Here is a 17,609-nt window from a genome sequence, read left to right as displayed (position 1 = left end):
TTTTACCGACTGTCGCCCTGGGATGTGTCCGCTGTGTCCCGTGTAATTCATCGCTCCTCCCCTGGCTGGCCCCTGGTGTCTGTCACAGGGGTGACCTTCAGCACACCTGTCCCCCGGTGGCGCCCTGGGTGGCATCCAGCTCCACGGCTACCAGCAGCACGCCCATGGGAGCAGCCCCTGGGGAGCGGGGCCCGCCAGCTGGCCCAGTGTCCACACACAGCTCCCCACCCCTGACCCCGAGTTCTCAACTGCAGCAGAGGCTCCAGCACCGTCCTCACGGCCTGGGGACCAACTCTGAGCTGTGGTTATTACCAGAAACTCAGGAGCACGTGGACTCCAGCAGAACCAGTGGGCCCTGGGCTCTGCACTCAGTGGCCTTGTGGGCAGTGGTGCAGAGCTCTTGGCCACATGACGTCAGGAGCCAACACGTCTGATGGTCCACATCTGTTCTCTCAGTTCATGGATCTTACCCACTGCCCGAGGATGGTTTGTGGTGACTGTGGTAAATCGAGCACCCAGCGCACGAGGGCAAAGTCTATTCCTTTTTCTCTTTTCTTAAGTCCTGCTAGGATTTTTTTTTAATTTATTTTATTTATAGATTTTTGGCTGTGTTGGGTCTTCGTTGCTGCGTGCAGGCTTTCTCTAGCTGCGGCGAGCCGGGGCTACTCTTCGTTGTGGTGCGCGGGCTTCTCATTGCGGTGGCTTCTCTTGTTGCGGAGCATGGTCTTTAGGTGCTCAGGCTTCAGTAGTTGTGGCACATGGGCTCAGTAGTTGTGGCACATGGGCTCAGTAGTTGTGGCGCACGGGCTTAGTCGCTCCGTGGCATGTGGGATCTTCCCGGACCAGGGCTCAAACCCGTGTCCCCTGCATTGGCAGGCGGATTCTTAACCACTGCGCCCCCAGGGAAATCCCCTTTCTATTTCTATCAGCATGATTTTCAGGAACTTTCTGAGAAGAGAGATAATGGCTGAGGATGTGGGCTCAGCGCCGGGTTTGTGTGGCCAGCTGGCTGTGTGTGTGCTGGCTTATTACATTTCCTTTCATCATAGGAGGGAGTGCATTTCCCTCCAGCCTCCTGGTGAATGCGGTTCCTTTGGAATGGCGGGATTTCTTCCCAGGATGAAAGCACTGGCATCGGAAGGCGGCTTTGGAGAGTCTTCCTGGGCCTGCCGGTCAGCGTGCTGACGGTCCCGACGTGCTGGCACCCGGCATCTGGAGCGTCTGCTCTGCCTGTAACGCGGCCGCTGTGTTCTCCAAGCTGCTGACACCGATTCCCTAGTGCTGTCCTGGCCGCACGTGTCGCGTCAGGGTCTCGCACGGCTGACCGGGGTCCCTCAGCAGGCGTGTGCTCGAGGGCACAGGCATCGCAGCCCCCTGGGGCCTGTCCTCCCTGGGCGAGGGCCTGGGTCTCTCTAGAGATCTTGTCTCTTAAGTAACGCGTTATGTTTCCTCGTTGGTTGTGAAACATAAGGCACTTGGACCGACTTGCACGTGGGTGATGCCAACGGCCTTGGTGGCCTTGGCAGGGAGGAGGGGTGATTGCCAGGCTGGTCTGAGCCGGGCTTTGGAACCTCAGGTGCTGCACCTGGATAGTTCTGGACCGGTGGATTCGATGAATTCAGGGGGAACTGGAGACTGTTTACATCCAAAGTGAAATTGTCACTTTCACAGTTCTTATCACAGGAAGTGTCAAACTACAGCAAATGTTCTTGCTTAGGGCGGCGGTAGCAAAGCGCCCCAGAGGGGCCGGCTCAAACCACGGGAATTCATTCCTCCCGTTCTCAGGGCTGGAAGCTGAGATCCCGTGTCACAGGGCTGGCTCCTCCTGAGGCCTCTCTCCCTGACGTGTAGACGGCCGTCTTCTCCGTGTCCTCCTGTGGTCCTCCCTCCATGCATGTCTGTGTCCTGATCTCCTCTTCTTATGAGGACCCCGGTCACATGGGATTAGGGCCCACCTTAGTGACCTCATGTACCTTAATCACTTCCTTAAAGGACGGACCTCCAAAGACAGTCACATTTTGAGGTGCTGGGGGTTCGGACTCCAATACATGAATTTGGGGACACAGTTCAGCCCCTGACACCAAAGCAGAGGAAACGCAACGAGCCGCCCCCTCTCCCCACCTCAGCAGTCCCCCCTTACGGCCCCTCTGGGCCCACTGACACCCCCTCTTCCCCCACCAGTGATTTGCAAGCAGAGCCCAGACTCCGTCCTTTCACCAGTAGCAATCCCGTGGGTATCTGCCACTCAAGGACAAAGACGCTGGCAGCCGCTGTGCAGGCCACTGTCACCCCGGCTCCGGGGCGGGGGCGGTTCTTGGCTACAGCCGCGCCACCCCCCACCCCCCACCCCCGCGACACACACTCTGATCAGAGGGTCCCCGTCCAGCCTGTCGTCTTGGTTTTCTTCCTACAGTGTATTGGTGCATCTGTGTCTCCTGGCCTTCCTTTTGCCGACTGCTTGCTGGTCGTCCGTGTCTTCTGGAAGCTGGTGGCTTGACCCACAACTAGAGAGATCCCATTCCTGTCGGGCACGCCCAGCCCCGCCCACCTGCTGGTCTGCTTCCGGGCAGGACCCTCTGTCACACACACGTGCCTGGATGGTGGGTTCTGGACGCCTGTGCGAGCCCTTCGTGGACGCCCCCACGGACACGCCCCCTCCACCCCTTGGCCGTCCCGAGGGACAGTCTCACGGGACAGGCAGCGCGAAGCTTGACATTGCCCCTAGGCCAGTGTCACGATCGGGAGATGGTTTCGTAGGGTCGTCCAAAGGCAACCAGGGAGGCTGGGGCGCGTGTGTGAGCGTGTATAAGTAGAGGTGTGGGTGAGGGTGTGCGTGGACGTGAGCGTGTGCCCTGAGGTGTGCGGGCGTGAGGCTCCCATCACGCGTGGCTCTTCCTGTGTGCGTTCCAGTGCACCGTGTGCTTGGGGCCCTGGGTCCTTTGGGCAGGAAGCGGTGCCCTGGGCCCGGACGGATCACCGCCTGGACCCGCTCTGCTAGGGGCTCGTGCTGAAGTGTGCGGGGCGAGAGTGGGCAGTGCACCTTCAGGTCTGGGTTGAGCCGGCTGCCCGACGACACGGACGTGCAGAGGACTCGCATGTCTGCGTCTGTGCCTGTTAAGCCCCTTTTCCGTGGGGCGGCCTCTCGCAGGCGACTTCTGATGGCTTAATCCAAGTGGCTCAGCTGGGCACTCACTGCACGCCACCCTCAAGGGTTGTGTTACAAGCCCTAGTGTGGCCCTCGAGAAGGGTGACCATGCAGTTGATCTGGCACTTTTGAGGGTGATGGGCCCCCGGTGACGGCCCAGGGCTGAAGCTGTGGGCAACATCTCAGGAAACCGGTCCCCCCACCCGCCGTGGGCTCCTGAAGGGACCCGCCTCCTCCAAGCAATTTCCACGGCCCCCGCGCGCTTCCTGCCCACCCCGCCCCCCCACCCCGGCGCGTTCCGTTGGTACCTGCCCATCTCGTCTGTGGGAGGCCTGCCTGTTTGCCGAGGGTCGAGGCTGTGTGGTCACTCACACGTCCTTTCCCCACTGGCTGCAAAACTCAGACACCAGGACCGCCTCCCCGAGGCACACAGAGATGCATCCTCTGCGAGGCAAATGTGGTCGCGTCTTGTCCGCGGGGAGTGGCCGGCGAGCCAGCTTGCGGGACGCCATCCGCTCGTCAACCAGCAATTTGAACCGTGCACTTGCCCCGACTCCAGGGTCACCCCTTCACGCCTCGTCATCACCCCAGTTGGTCCGGACAGACTGGGGTGCTGCCTCCCCGGGGCCTCAGAAGCCGTGGGGAAACTGGGTGCTCTTTCTGGAGCCCTGAGCTCTGTTGTTCTCTTCTGTTACCTGCAGTAGCAGCCGTCCTGGCCATGGAATGTGGCTGCGCAGTCGGGGCGTGTCCGCGACCCGTGAGTGCTCTGAGCGTGCTGGCCCCGGAGCTCCTGTCCGGCACTTTGCTGCCTGCCATTCTGTCTAAGGCACGGGCACCGGCTTTAGGGTCCATTTATGGGGACACACCGCAAAGTATCCAGTGGCTCAGCTGCCCTGCAACCTGGAGGAGCAGCGGCCACGGGTCATAGGACGAGCGGGTACGCGGGGCTCCCAGCACAGCCCCCGGAGCCGGAGCTCTGGGCCGTCGAGGTGACAGGCAGACCGAGAGGCAGCGCCCCGCCAGCGAGGAGGTGGGGTGTCTCTGCAGCAAAGTTACAACAGCAAGGATGGAAGAGGATATGTTTTGAAATGAAGGAAAGGCTACATTTTAAAACCTGTGGGATTGAATTAAAGTCCTTAGAGAAAGCTGCCTTCTCCATGTGAATTTGGGGGAAATAAGGTATTTCTGAAAATATGCTCCAGGCTCTTTCCTCAAGAAGTTAGAAAGAACATTAGGGTGCACTCAGAGTGGAAGAGAGAGGCCCCTATAAGATACAAAATCAATGCGACTGAATAGGTCACAGCAGAGATAAGGAACAAATGCGCAAGTGGTTCTGTAAACAGATTAGCGAAGGGGAGGGCTGTCTGTCAGCACGGGCCTGAAGGGTCTCAGAAGCACAAACGCTATGAACGACGCCTAGATCAGGGCAGGGTTGATGTAACTTCAGGGCAGCGGTTCGCACGATTATCCTGAAAATGCACGATGGGGAGTCGGGTGGGAGGAGAAGCCTGCTGAGGACGCCCAGAGATTTCCTCCCTGACAGAAACACTGAAATAACTCCAGAAAATAAGAAATAGGAAATCTAGATAAACAATGAAAAGCATTGGAACAGCCATCAGGAAGCTCCGTAGGAATTCCTCCAACGAGGTGGGCTGGTGTCTGGCGTGGTGACCGCAGGACCCGAGGACGGCGGTGCGGGGGACGTGACCAGGCTCGCCTTCCAGACGCATGTTGGCAAACGAACCTGGCGAGGCCTTAAGAGAGGTGGTTTCCCAGCACTGGAACCGAGGTTGTGACACCAGAGAAGCCGTGGCTGCCGTGGGTCACGTGGACAGGGTGACAGATGAGCACGTAATTATCCCGCAGGGAAGACTTGTGGTGACATTCACCCCGTTCACGCTGACCCCAAAACAAGACGCTTAGAAAACCCGGGGTGGGAGGCACGTTCCCGCCAGCACGTTCCTGCTCTGTCTGACCCCCTGGAGCAGACCCCCCACCACCACCATTTAACAGGAAGCATTGTCCCCAGCGGCGGCCACGACAGATCCGGGGTCACCGGCCCTGTTCCACCTTGTGCTGAAACCAGAGGTTCAGCCAGGGGACCCCAGCCCCTGAAGGCGGGGGGGAGAGGCCGTTCAAAGTCACCATCGTCACAGCACATGGAGATCTGGACCCACACCGGCCATGGGCGGCACAGGCCACACGTGGCCGTAGGGCAGCTAGGATGTGGCGCGTGAATGAGATGTGCTGTGAGCACAGAACACGCCGGATGCCCTGGACGTGATGAGGATCGTGTGAACTGGCTCGTCCACGCCTTGTGCTACGTGCGTGCGGAAATGATGGTATTTTAGGCGTGTTGGGTTAAATAAACTGCACGTTGAACTAATTTCATCACCTTTGTGTTTTTAAACATGGCTGCTAGAAAATGTAAAACGGCACACGTGACCTGCGTTGTATTCCTGTCGGGCAGCGCTGGCCTTGGTGGAGACCCCAGAGGATCAGGGAACGGTCAGCGTGCAGGCCTGCAGGCGGCAGAGACGGGCGTGGCGGGTGGTGGGGTGAGCAGCTTGGACACGGTACCACGGACCTGGGTCTCTTCCCGTCTTTCCTGTCTCCTGTGCACCAAACCTACGTGTTTCAAGTGTATTTTCTTGCAAATAATCAGAAACTCATATCTGTTGGTTGTAAGGCTCCGTGAGTTCTGTCTTGTCATCCCTCCGCTCCCCTATTTTCTAATCGACCGCCTGAGATCAAGTTCATCACAAACACGCTGTTCCTGAATGTCCCCCACCCCCGTGTGGAGCCAGAACCTCACTGCACGCAGAAGTGCTGGCGCCTCAACCACGGCTGCCCGTCCACCGTGTGTCCCCCTCGTGCGCAGGGCCCGCCCCCCACGGAGCCCTAGCCTGCTTTCCCCGCGTCCACCGGACCGGGCCCGTGGCTCTGGACGCCCCCCTCCCTCCCTGCTGGGCCCCCATCCCGTCTGTGACTTCCTGGGGTTGGAGAGTCCCCGAGTCCCCGTCTTCCTTGTGGTCTGAGCCCAGTCCTGCCAGCTCTGTGCCTGTGGCCCCGTGAAAGCATCCTTGTGTGCAGGGGCTGCTGGGCGCGCTGAGGAGGGGGCTCGGGGGCGGGGCTGCCTGCTGGGGGTGCTGGGAGTGGGCGGAGCGCCGTCGGCCAGGAGGGCACCCCGACCCCAGGCGTCCCCTCGGTGGCTGTAGGAGGCACTGGGCCGCAGCGTCCGCGGGAGGCGGGTGCCGGGGCGGCGCGAGGAGCCCAGAGGACAGTCCCGCGCGTGACCGTGCCCTGTCCCCGCAGGTGGCCGTCATGACGCTGACGCTCTTCCCCATCCGGCTGCTGGTCGCCGCCGTCATGATGCTGCTCGCCTGGCCCCTGGCGCTTGTGGCCTCGCTGGGGTCCGCTGAGCAGGAACCAGAGCAGCCCCTGGCCTTGTGGCGGAGGTGAGTGCACGTCTGTGGGGCCCTGGGGGGTGTCGCAGGCCCACGCTCCCCCTGCCAGCATCCTGCCCTGAGGCTCCCTCCAGGGCCCCGCAAGCCGAGTGGCCGCTGTGTTGTGTCCTGAGCACAGGGGTCCCGCGCTTCCCTGTCCGCTGCCCTCGAGGCCGCACGTCAGCCTGCTGCCGCTGCTGTGGTCTCTGCTTCGTGTGGATGGACGTGTGAATCCACCTTAAGTGAAGATCCAACAGGGGCCTCACAAAAGGACATGAAACCACAGCATGTTCTTGTGTATTTAAATACCTAAAGCTGTCCCTTAACTCAAACCACACGCCGTTTCTAGTGAAGGAAAACGTTGAGCTATGGGAAGGATTTTGGTGAGTATTTCCAGTGTGTTAGCAGACACCGTTCCGGTCATAAAACCAGGTTGCTGGCCACCTCCTGTGTCTGCATCTCCGATCAATCCTAAGGTCCTTGGACGGTTTATTCAGAACAGAAGTGTTCTTAGTTGAGCGCAGGGCCGGGGGTCGGCTGCAGCCTGTTTTTGTGAATGAGGTTTTATTGGGGTGCAGCCCTGCCCGTTCATTTGTACACCATCCAGGGCTGCTGTCCTGGAGGGCAGGGGTCACTGTGGCCAAGGCCACAGGCCCACAAAGCCTAAACTACCTGCTGCCCGGCCCGCAAGGTTTATGGACCAGCTCAGGCCCCTCCTTTCTCTCCCAGTGTCTGAGCTGCTGGAACGCTGATGCCCTGAGAGGCTGTGGAAACGGGCGCCCATCCTGGACCTTGGTTCCCCGCTGCCCACGTGCCATGGTCAGAACAGCAGTTACATGCAGGGCAGAGACGGCCAGTTAAGGTTCAAGGGTTTTCGGAGCCTTTCACGAGCATGGTGCCTGGGGACCCCTCACCCTCCTCGTGGTAACATTTCACGTCCTCAGACCATCCCCAGTTTCAAGTGAACCATGGTCTCTCCCCCTCCCTAGAAACCAGAAGGTAGACGTGGCTGTCTCCGTGGGTGTGCCCCCTGCACGGAGCCTGGCCTGAGGGACGGGAAAGTCTCCCCCAAGTGAATGAATGAATGAAAGAGTGAACGAGTGCATAGACAGCTGGGTTTTCTAATCTCTTTGGAAATCATGCTTTACCTTGAGATCTGGGGTTTTTTTTTAAAGTTTTAACTGTAAAATATGAATTTGGTATCAAATATATAATCAAGCAAAATAAATCCAGACCAAATCGGAATCAGAATTTCAGTTTTCACTTGGTTGAGGACCCAGAGCTAGAAAGCAGAGATTTTGTAGTTTTTTACAAATTACGAATGATTTGATCAAAAGCGTCTTAATTCCCTGTTCCCCCCGCTCTGTTCTGGGGCTGGGCTCCCCTGCCTCCCTGCTGTCCTGTCCCACGAAGGAAGAAACCTCGCACAACCTCGGCGTCTGTCTTTTCAAAACAGGTGACTCTGGGCTGTTTCGGTTTCCCTGTTTCGACTCCCTGTAGCTTTTCTTGTCTGCGGTAATGTACTTGGTCTCATCGGGTGATAAACGGGCCACAGCCAACTTTAGTTCCGACAGCCGCTCGCTTCCCAGAGGCACCGTGTGTGTGTGCGCGTGTGTGTGGCGTGCACACCTGATGTGCCCCACGTGGGGAGACGTGGGGTTAAGGTTCCCGGGAGCTCTGGGTGCTCGGGTGCGCAGAGCCTGAGCGTCGTCCTGAGTCTATGTGCGTATGGGCGTGTGTGTGTGTACACGTGTGCGTGTGTGTGTACACATGTGCGTGTGTGTGCGTGTGTGCGTGTGAGTGTGTTTATATGTGCACTGGCATGTACCCCAGCTGCACATGCCGCCCACACTGAATTCCCACCCCCTGCAGCCCACGGGGTCTCCACACAGCAGTGTTTCTCGGGAACTCGGTGCACAGCCCTGGGCTCCGTGGAAACAAGAACAAACACCCGGCCCCGAGCTCCTCAAAGGAAACACAGTGACAGCAGGTCCTGAGTTTGGGACACGGGGAGTTAGGAGGAAACAAGTTTAAAGTAACAGGACTCCGAGTAGAGGACGTCACGTCATCAGCTGCGGCGGTGGGTTGGTTCACGCCAGGCACAGCTGTGCGGTTTTGAGCAGAGTTTTGTTTTGATCAGGGAGGCTTTTTGCTGAATATAAGTTAACGTCAGTCAGACCTTCCTAAAATAAAATCTTGGGTTTTCAACGAAAGGAGGAACGACACAATTTCGCATAAGACTCTGTGTTTCAAAACACAGAGTGTTGTAAAAACTTCTTACAGAACCCAACCAGGCAGGGCAGGAGACACTGCTGACCAGTCCTGCAGGCCCTGGCCCTTGGCCGACTCAGGGTTCAGGAGGGTCAGCTCAGCCGTCACAACCGGGTACCACGGCGGGGCTCAGACAGCAGGATTCGTTTCTCACGGTTTTAGAGGCTGAAGTGGGAGGTCAGGGCCAGCAGCCACGGCTCGTGGCGGGACCTCCGTCCACCTGCAGACGCCGCGTCCTCACAGGCAAGACCTCTTCCTCTCCTGTAAGGACACCGGTCCCCTGGATCGGAGTCCCACCCCGGGACCTCACTGGCGCTTAGCTCCAGATACAGTCACGTTGGGGGTCAGGGCTTCAGCATAGGAATGTGGGGCGACATGAGTCGGTCCATCGCAGACGATGCCCTTTCCTGAGTGCCCCGTGTGGGGACGTCCATCCCTGGGTCATCTCCATGACGACTCTGAGTCGCCACGTGTATGCTGGTGGCGTTTCTCACTTTCGTTGGAGTAACGCGAGTTGGTGGTTACAGCAAAGTGGTGGGGAAGGGAGGGTGGCCGAGGGCAGGCCTGCAGTCCCTCCTCCCAGCGCCACGCAGACGCCCTCCGCGCGTGTGTGTGGCTTTTCTGCCGTTGCCTCTGTCACCCTGGGGAAGGAGCCACGAGCTCCGGGCCTGTCGGGGTCGGACCCCAACCCCGAGGGGCACCGGGCGGCCTGCGCATCTGCACACGCGGGGCCCTGCGGTGGGTGACGGTGGTGGGCGGCATCACCATGTGCTTCTCTCTCACACGGTTTGTCAGAGTCACCTGCACATCTGCCTGCTTTGTGCCGTCAAGTCTGAACTTTACTTCTTGTATTGTGTTTTCCATTTCACAGAATTTCCGATTTTATTTTGCCTGTTAACCAAGAGAATACTGAGCCCTGAGTGTAGCCTCAAAATTCTCCACCCCCAGAGTCCTGCGGCCGCTGCCTGGGATTCATCCTCCTCCCCGAGGGTCCGGGGCCCTGGCCGCTGCGTGGCGTGTGTTTCTCTTCTGCTGCACTCTCAGGCATGATCTGCATTTCCTGGGCCTGTTTTCTTTGTCTTTGTTCCAAGATTTTCTGAAGTATTGGGTTCTCAGAAGGAAGATGTGCAGGAGGAACTCATTCACATCTTGTGTCTGGAAACGTCTTTATTCTCTCCTCTGTGTTGGTGGGTAGTGTGACTGGGTATAGAATTGCAGGTTTCACGTCATGCGTCCCCAGAGCTTTGGAGATGCGCTGCTGACACCTGCAGCTTTGATGCTAGAAACCCGTTCGTTCCTCTCTGGGAGGTTTTAAAGTCTTCTCTTTGTCGTTGGAAATTTGAAAAATTCTCAAAGGAAATAACATGAGTCTTCTTCGTAAAATTCATTCTGCTGAGCACCTTGCGATGGTGCTGGAGATCTGGGTCTTTCTTCAACTCTGAGAAACTGTTTTCTTTGTATCTGATAGTTCCGTCCTTTTCTTTTTCCTGCATGTTCTGGGAGGTCCCCTTCTCCGCGTTTTTGAGCCTTCTTAGGGAACCGGTATTTCTGCATGAGACTTTTGATTTGCAAGAGTATTTTCTTTTTCTTGTCCTCTGGACCATTTCAGAGCATCCCTCTCTCCTGGCACTGTAATGTCCCGATTCGTGTGGATTTTTACACGTCTCTTCCGATGCCTGCCCTCGGGTCTCCTCAGGGTCATACTCCTCTTATCCATCATGTAGCTGGTTCTGCCCACACGTCCAAGTCTGAGGTGTCCACCTGTGTGATGAACGACAGATGGAGTCGGGGTGCAGGTCCCTGCCCTTGAGCATGTAGACCTGTCTCCCGATTCCCTTCCCCTGGAGAAGCTCTGGCATCTCCGGTGTCACTGGTGCCCTTGCCTTGGGGACCGTGGTGCTGGCCCTGCACTGGGCAGTGGCCGGGGCTCTGCTCTGAGGCCGGTACCCACACCCATAGGCATCTCTTCCCCACAGGCAGCTTGGGGACAGAATTCCTCCAAGACCTTAGAGAATTATCAGATTTGGTTTTTCCTGTCCCAGTACATCACGGTCACTGTTTGACCTTTGGACCCGAGAGGTGGCGGGTGTGTCTCCGATGGAGGGGCTGAGATCTGACCCCCTTTTCACCAGCTCTCCTCCTGGACCTGCCTTCCTGGGACTGGCTGCGCTCCCACTGCAGCCTCCCCCGCAGTCTTGCTTCTTTCTCCTTGTGCATCAGCTGACATCCATTGGCTTTTATTTTTGTAAATGACTTTATCGTGAAGAATAACATGCATGCAGAGAAGTGCATTTAAAACTGTGCAGCAGAACAGGCGATGGAAGTGCGCGCTTTGTGGTCACCTAGCTCTAGACGCAGCGCCCAGCGTGGCCCCGCGTTGCGTGGGCGACTGACTGTGCGGGACCTGCCCGTGGTCGGAGGAGGTCGTTTCCCGGTGGCTCCTTGCAGGCGCGGTGCCGCTTCAGAGACCTGCTCAGACCTGTCGGGGCTCATCTTGGGAATTCTCTTGCGAGGGTTGTTAAGCCCCTTGGGAAATCAGTCCAGTAAGGATTGAGGCTCCTGTGCTTCTATGCAGTGACTTTTGCCCAATTTGATCGCCCACGTAGCACAGCAGCACAGCGAGACATGGGTCCTTCTCCCAAGGACTCGGGTGCGTGGCCTGCCGTCACTCGCCCGCCGGGCCGTCACTCACCGCGGTTTCAGGGACGTGAACAGTGATCTGGTTTGTAGTGTCAGAGATTCCCGTGAAAGGGAATGTGCAGGTTTAGATGCTTACGTTCTCATATGTTTAAAAAAGAATAAATAAGAAGCAAATTCAGTTAATCTAGCCTGATTTTTACTCTGTTTTCCAAGTTTATTGTCCATCTAATTTCATCCGGAAAAGGCTGCATCCCGGAGCCTGAGGCCGCCTGTGGGAGGCGAGGGTGAGGTTCACCCAGCACGTCTCTGCTCCTGACCTCAGCTCTGCCGCCTCTCCACATTTCAGCGTGCATTTTAGGTGCTGACGATTTCTTTTCATTTAAAACTTATATCCTTAGGATGCTGAGAGCTCACCCGACGTGTCTGTGTCTCTCGTTCTGTCCTGGGGGCCTCCCTTCTCACATGCTGCTGTCCCTGTAACGGGGCTGAGACGGCTTCCGTTTTCCTGAGTGAACGGATGCGACAGCGTTCTGCTGCCCACGTGCACAGTCGGAGGGAAGAAAGCACAGCCGCCTTCCCTTCCCTCCTCGGATGTTTCAGTGACAGTGGCGGCAGGTCTCCTGGGATTGGCACAGTCCCTGATGGGGTGTGGGCAATGGGGCTGCGTCCCCCGCCAGGCCTGGGTCTGACAGCTGCGCTTCTGTTGCAGGGTCGTGGACGTCCTGCTCAAGGCCATCATGCGCACCATGTGGTTTGCCGGCGGCTTCCACCGCGTGGCCGTGAAGGGGCGGCGGGCACTGCCCGCCGAGGCCGCCATCCTCACCCTGGCACCGCACTCCTCCTACTTCGATGCCATCCCCGTCACCATGACGATGTCCTCCATCGTGATGAAGGCGGAGAGCAGGGACATCCCGATATGGGGAAGTGAGTGAGCCCCCGTCCTGCTGGGAGTGAACCCCCAGTGCCGGCCAGTCCGGATCACGGTGACAGCACAGCCACGCCCACACAGCCACGCCCACACAGCTCACGCCCACACGGCCACGCCCACACAGCCACGCCCACACAGCTCACGCCCACACGGCCACGCCCACACAGCCACGCCCACACGGCCACGCCCACACGGCCACGCCCACACAGCTCACGCCCACACGGCCACGCCCACACAGCCACGCCCACACGGCCACGCCCACACGGCCACGCCCACACAGCTCACGCCCACGTGAAATAGGCACCGGGCCTTGCTTCCCTGTTTTCTTTTCTGTGATTTCTTCTGTGATATTGTTGGGATTTTCATTTTTTATGAACACGCAAGTGCCCTTGGCTATGAGGTGTTGAAGTGCTCCTTGAAGTTCTAACAAGAACGTGTCGCCCTCATCACACAGAAGCTCTAGAAGTTGGGGACAGCTCAGTAACTGTCCCATTGAGTTAGTTTCTGTACCGTAAATCCAGGTGTATGAGCGTCCTGAGACCTCGTAACCCGTCACCAAAGCTGAGGGCTTAAAATCACAGGAATGCGTCCTCTCCCAGCTCCGGGACCAGAAGCCTGCCATCAAGGTGCCCCAGGGCCCCGCTCCCTCCGGAGGCTCCAGGGGAGGCTCCTTCCTGCCCCTCCCATGCATTTACCCACCGCTTCAAATGTCTTGACCACAGAGCCGCCCGCGGCCTTTCGGCGAAGCGGGCGTCGGGCCCTTGTTGTCCGGGCTCGGGGCTCGCGGGACAGAGACTGCGTTTCCCTTCTGTCCTCAGAAGCGTTCAGTTCTCGGGTGGGACTCGGGTGGGGTCCCCACGGACATGCGCAGTCGGGGACCCCTGCCGTCCTGGGTCCAGAGAGCCCTCGGGGTTCCGCGCCTTGGGCCTCGCGTCCGTCCAGGAATTGGGAAAAGCCTCCTCATCCACTTTCTTCTCTTTGCCGTGTAGACAGAGTAGCTCTGACCGGTAAAACCCACCCCCGCCAGGTGAGCCGGCCTCCTTCCCCCTCGCCCCCTGGGAAGCGGCGCCGTGCTCGGCCAGGCCGGTCGCTGGGCTCACCTGTTTCCCTGCGCCCCATCCTTCTGGGTGATTCCACCGAACCTCCCTTTCCTTCTCATGGTCATTTTTTAGCAGCATCAGGAGTAATTGGTGCGGAAGGATAAAAGAGTTCCAATTTGGTGAAGAAGCAAAATGTTTCAAGACATGGGAAAAACTATCGCTGAGATCCACTTAGATTTTGGGAGTGCCATGGACCCAACTAGATAGAATTTTATTCTTTTTTAAAATGGTTTTTCCTTGCTTTTCGGAAGACCTCCAAGACGTAAGTCATGAAATATTACTCTTTACAAGTAACAGAAATGCTCAGAAAAGAAGCTCAGAGCTCATCTTGGTACCAGCGAGGTGTGGCCCTGGGGCAGAGCAGGTGGGGACGTGGCCTCACGGGCCCAGGAGGGACCAACTGCCACGGCCTCTGCCTGCCATCAGTGCAAAGTTTTCTAAGAAGTATCTTCCCGCCTTTACATCCTCGTTCGAGAGGACCAGTGGGCTGGGTATCGCCATCAGCTTCGGTCAGGGAGCCCTGACCTCACACGCGTGTTGGGGGCCGTGTGTGTGTTGCTGGAATGGGGTCTGTGTGAGTGTCCTGGGGCAGCCGTGACAAAGCAGCACAGACCACAGAGCTCAAAACTGCAGAAATGTATATTCTCTCACTGTTCCGGGGGCCAGAGGTCCAAAATCAAGGTGTCGGCAGGTTGGTCCCAAGGGAGAGTCCATCCCAGGCCGCCCTCCGGTCTCCAGTGGTCCCGGCTCTCCTGGGCCTCCCCCGGCCATGGCCACATCACCCCGTCCTTGCCTCTGTCATCACGTGGCGATCTCTCCCTCTCTCCTCCTTACGGGGACACCAGTCACTGATCAGGGCCCACCCCAGCGCAGTGTGACCTCATCTGAACTTGACGGCATCTGCAGAGCCCCTGTTTCCAAACGAAGTCAGTCCTAGGCACCTGGGCTAGGACGTCAGCCTGTGTCTCTGAGGGACACAGTTCAGCCCGCAGCGAGGCTGGTGGGGTCTGAGCCACGTGCCCCAGGCCCTTCTGGCTCTGGGGCCTCCCCACTTCCCCCCCACAGCCCCCCACCAGTGACACGGGTGACCAAAGGCTCTCCACGCCCCATGGGGTCAGCCCCATCTGTCTCTTTCTCCTGATTTGTCATCTGAGAACGCTTGGAGTTGTTACTGTGGGCCCCTCAGTTTGCAGGGCTTCTGGCCATCCTCTAAGTCCACTGAAGCCTCAGTGCCCCCCCTCCCCGGTCCCTCGTGGTCCGCGCTGGCTGGCTGGCTGCCTGCCTGCGCCACGGCACAGCCCTCGGGGCACCTCTGGGGGCTCACCTCTCACCGGGCGCTGTGAGCAGCACCGCAACACAAGCACCGCCCCCCTCTCTTTCAGCTCTGATAAAGTACATCCGGCCGGTGTTCGTGTCCCGGATGGACCAGGATTCGCGCAGGAAGACGGTGGAGGTGATCAAGAGGAGGGCGCAGTCCAGCGGGAAGTGGCCGCAGGTGTGCCGCGCTGCTTGCGTTCTCAGCAGTTCTCCTAGAGGCGACCTTAGGGATTGGAGGGGAAAGGGAAGCACGAGGGCCAGAGCTTGCTTTCCCCGGAGGCTGGGTTCCTTGCGTCGCGTTTTATTTTCGATGAGTGCAAATCCAAGAACGTGCCGACTATCAGGTAGTTTGGGTTCTGGCGTTTTAAAAATAAAAGAAATAGGGGGAAACGATTCTCACATGCATCTCAAGTTCCCGAATCGTCTTTTAAGTTCTGTGTCGGAAAGAGCCAGCTGCCCTGACCCTGGGGTCAGCATGGTCTCATGTCTGAATACTGCCTTAGGCTGCAAGGTGTACCCCATTGCTTCTAAGAGTTCCGGGCTTGTCTGTCTGGCGTGCGTCTGGTTCCCTCGGGGCATCGGGAAGGCTGCCCCGGGCCGGGGAGCAGGGGCCTCGGCCAGTGTTAGCTGTGGGTGCCTTCGACCTACGCTGCGTATGTGTAGTTTTTCTTTTCACTCGAGCCGACCTCGAGAAGCCGGAGGTCCCACAGGACTCTGGGTTCTGGCCGCTCGGAAGACATTGAAGGCCTTGCTGTGGCACCCATGCCCGAGGACGGGCAGCCCTTTGGGGGCTGTGCTTCCGGGGCCTCCAGCTGCCATCCACACAAGAACAGGTTGAGCCCCTCCGCCATTCAGCTCACCTGCCTGACCCGCAGGCGTGCTGGGGTCGGTCCCACGCCGACTCGGTGCCCCTTGGAGATGATCTTTCTCTGGGGCTCAGGATTGAAAGCAGCCTCACGGGCTGTATTTTCCACCACGCAGGGGAAAGTTAGCTTACGTTATGTTGATGGAAGTCAGTAGGAGTTGGAGTGACTGGAGGTCCCGGTGAGGAAGGCGTTACTCCGCCGCCGATGCTGTGGGTGTTTGCGCTGCTGGCCCGGCCCCAGCCTCTCCCCGACCCCACCCCAGGTCCCGTACTCAGCCACGGGCTCTCCATCCCTGCACCTTCGTCCTGCCTTGTGCTCGTGGCTGCCGGCTCCAGGCAGGGGGATCTCGTCCGCACAGCAGCTGCAGGTGGGCGCTAAGGCCACCTGTTCACATATCCCACCGCCCAAGGAGGCACGCGCTGTTCGCGTACCTGCGTTGCTTCCAGGTTTTAGTCAAACCAGCAGTCAGAAGGGAAATTACTGAAGCCTTCTGTATGCATCTTAACTTTTTCAACTGAATATAATTAAAGTGCCTAAGTCACATCAGGGCTGGAGGAAATAGGTTGTGAAATTGGCCCCTGTGAACTCGGAACTGTCCCTTTGATGCTGATTTTTTTTTCCATTTCAAGATAATGATTTTCCCAGAAGGCACTTGTACCAACAGGACCTGCCTAATTACCTTCAAGCCTGGTAAGTAGTTTTCTTAATTATTTCTTTTCTGCCTCGAGAAGGTGGGGGAGACCCTCACTCCCACCAAAGCGCCTCACCCAGGAGATGCCCTTGTGCCTGTTTCCTGTGACCCTGGGGTTTTCTCTGAGTGTCCACGGCTGGCACAGATGTTGAGGAAACCTGCCCAGCACTGAATGACCGCTGACCGGGAAGGCCTGTCAGAGAAGCCCACTTCGTTCTGAGACCCACACGGGAAGTATGGGCAGGGGACTTGCTGCCATGGAGATAAGAGGTGTCCCTTTCTCCCTCTGCAGGTGCGTTTATCCCAGGAGTTCCCGTCCAGCCGGTGGTTTTGCGGTACCCAAACAAACTGGTGAGTGTGTTTCCCTGGCACGAATGTCCAGTGAATTTCCTGGGCCTGAGAATTGCCCGGTATCTCAGGACATTGTCTCCATCTACCCTGGCACTCTGCCACACTCCCCAGCACTAGCTCACAAGTCCCGCTTTCATGGATCGCAAAGCCCTGGCCCTTCCTTGAGCCTGACGTGTAGGTGTGAGACCCCCGGGTCCCCAGTGGCTCTTGCCTCCCAGCTCGCACTCTGGGACACTTTAAAACTGAGAATATTTAATTCCCAGAGGCTGGCAGCAGGAGGGAAAGAGGCTAAGTACCTCCGTGGTCCCTCTGCCAGGTGCAGAAAGGTGATCTGGACGGGCCCCAGCTCAGCTCGCAGGGTGGGGGGCCCGGACGAGGTTCTGGTGCCTGTGGGCACGCCTCCTGGGCCGCCCTGCCTGTAACCCCCGTGTGACATCTGTGGGCACCAGGGGCTTTCAGCCCTCCCTCTTCCGGGCCAGGGCCCTGGGGTCCAAGGTCAGTGCACTGACCGTGTGCCCATGGGTGTGGACAGGCCCAGTGTGTGAGCGCCAGTCAGAAGTGGCAGCCGCACGGGCCGGCAGACACAGCTGTCCCTACAGCTCTGAAGAGGTGCGTTCGCCAGCCAGCTTCTGAGAATGAGGATCCGTCACCTGTGTGTAGGATTCTAGATTTTCCCCTTTTTAAGTTTGTTGCATCCGCGTATTGGAAGCACGGCGCTGGGCTCTTCGGGGAACGGTGACCCCCGCCTTGCGCTCAGTCTGTGTCACGTGCTCTTCGGCTGGCTAAGGTTTGAGCACCGACCTGCGTGGAGGGGGCTGGGCTGGGGACTGCGTGTGGGACGCCCCGTGGCAGGT

The 17,609-nt window shown here is 58.3% G+C and overlaps 1 protein-coding gene across 2 annotated transcripts in view; it reads left to right on the top strand.

The window, feature by feature from the left end:
* The window catches only part of LPCAT1 (lysophosphatidylcholine acyltransferase 1), a 41,024-nt gene that overhangs the window by 10,571 nt on the left and 12,844 nt on the right, over positions 1 to 17,609 (top strand). For both annotated transcript variants that reach the window (XM_033852744.2, XM_033852743.2), the window contains exons 2-6: positions 6,461 to 6,603; positions 12,212 to 12,426; positions 14,913 to 15,025; positions 16,343 to 16,403; positions 16,697 to 16,755. In XM_033852744.2, the coding sequence (XP_033708635.1) occupies positions 6,461 to 6,603; positions 12,212 to 12,426; positions 14,913 to 15,025; positions 16,343 to 16,403; positions 16,697 to 16,755 (591 nt within the window). The remainder of the gene's footprint in view (positions 1 to 6,460; positions 6,604 to 12,211; positions 12,427 to 14,912; positions 15,026 to 16,342; positions 16,404 to 16,696; positions 16,756 to 17,609) is intronic.

The sequence above is a fragment of the Tursiops truncatus genome, chromosome 3 (genome assembly GCF_011762595.2).
Source record: "Tursiops truncatus isolate mTurTru1 chromosome 3, mTurTru1.mat.Y, whole genome shotgun sequence".
Taxonomy (NCBI): domain Eukaryota; kingdom Metazoa; phylum Chordata; class Mammalia; order Artiodactyla; family Delphinidae; genus Tursiops; species Tursiops truncatus.
This window is presented reverse-complemented; position numbering and strand designations above follow the sequence as displayed.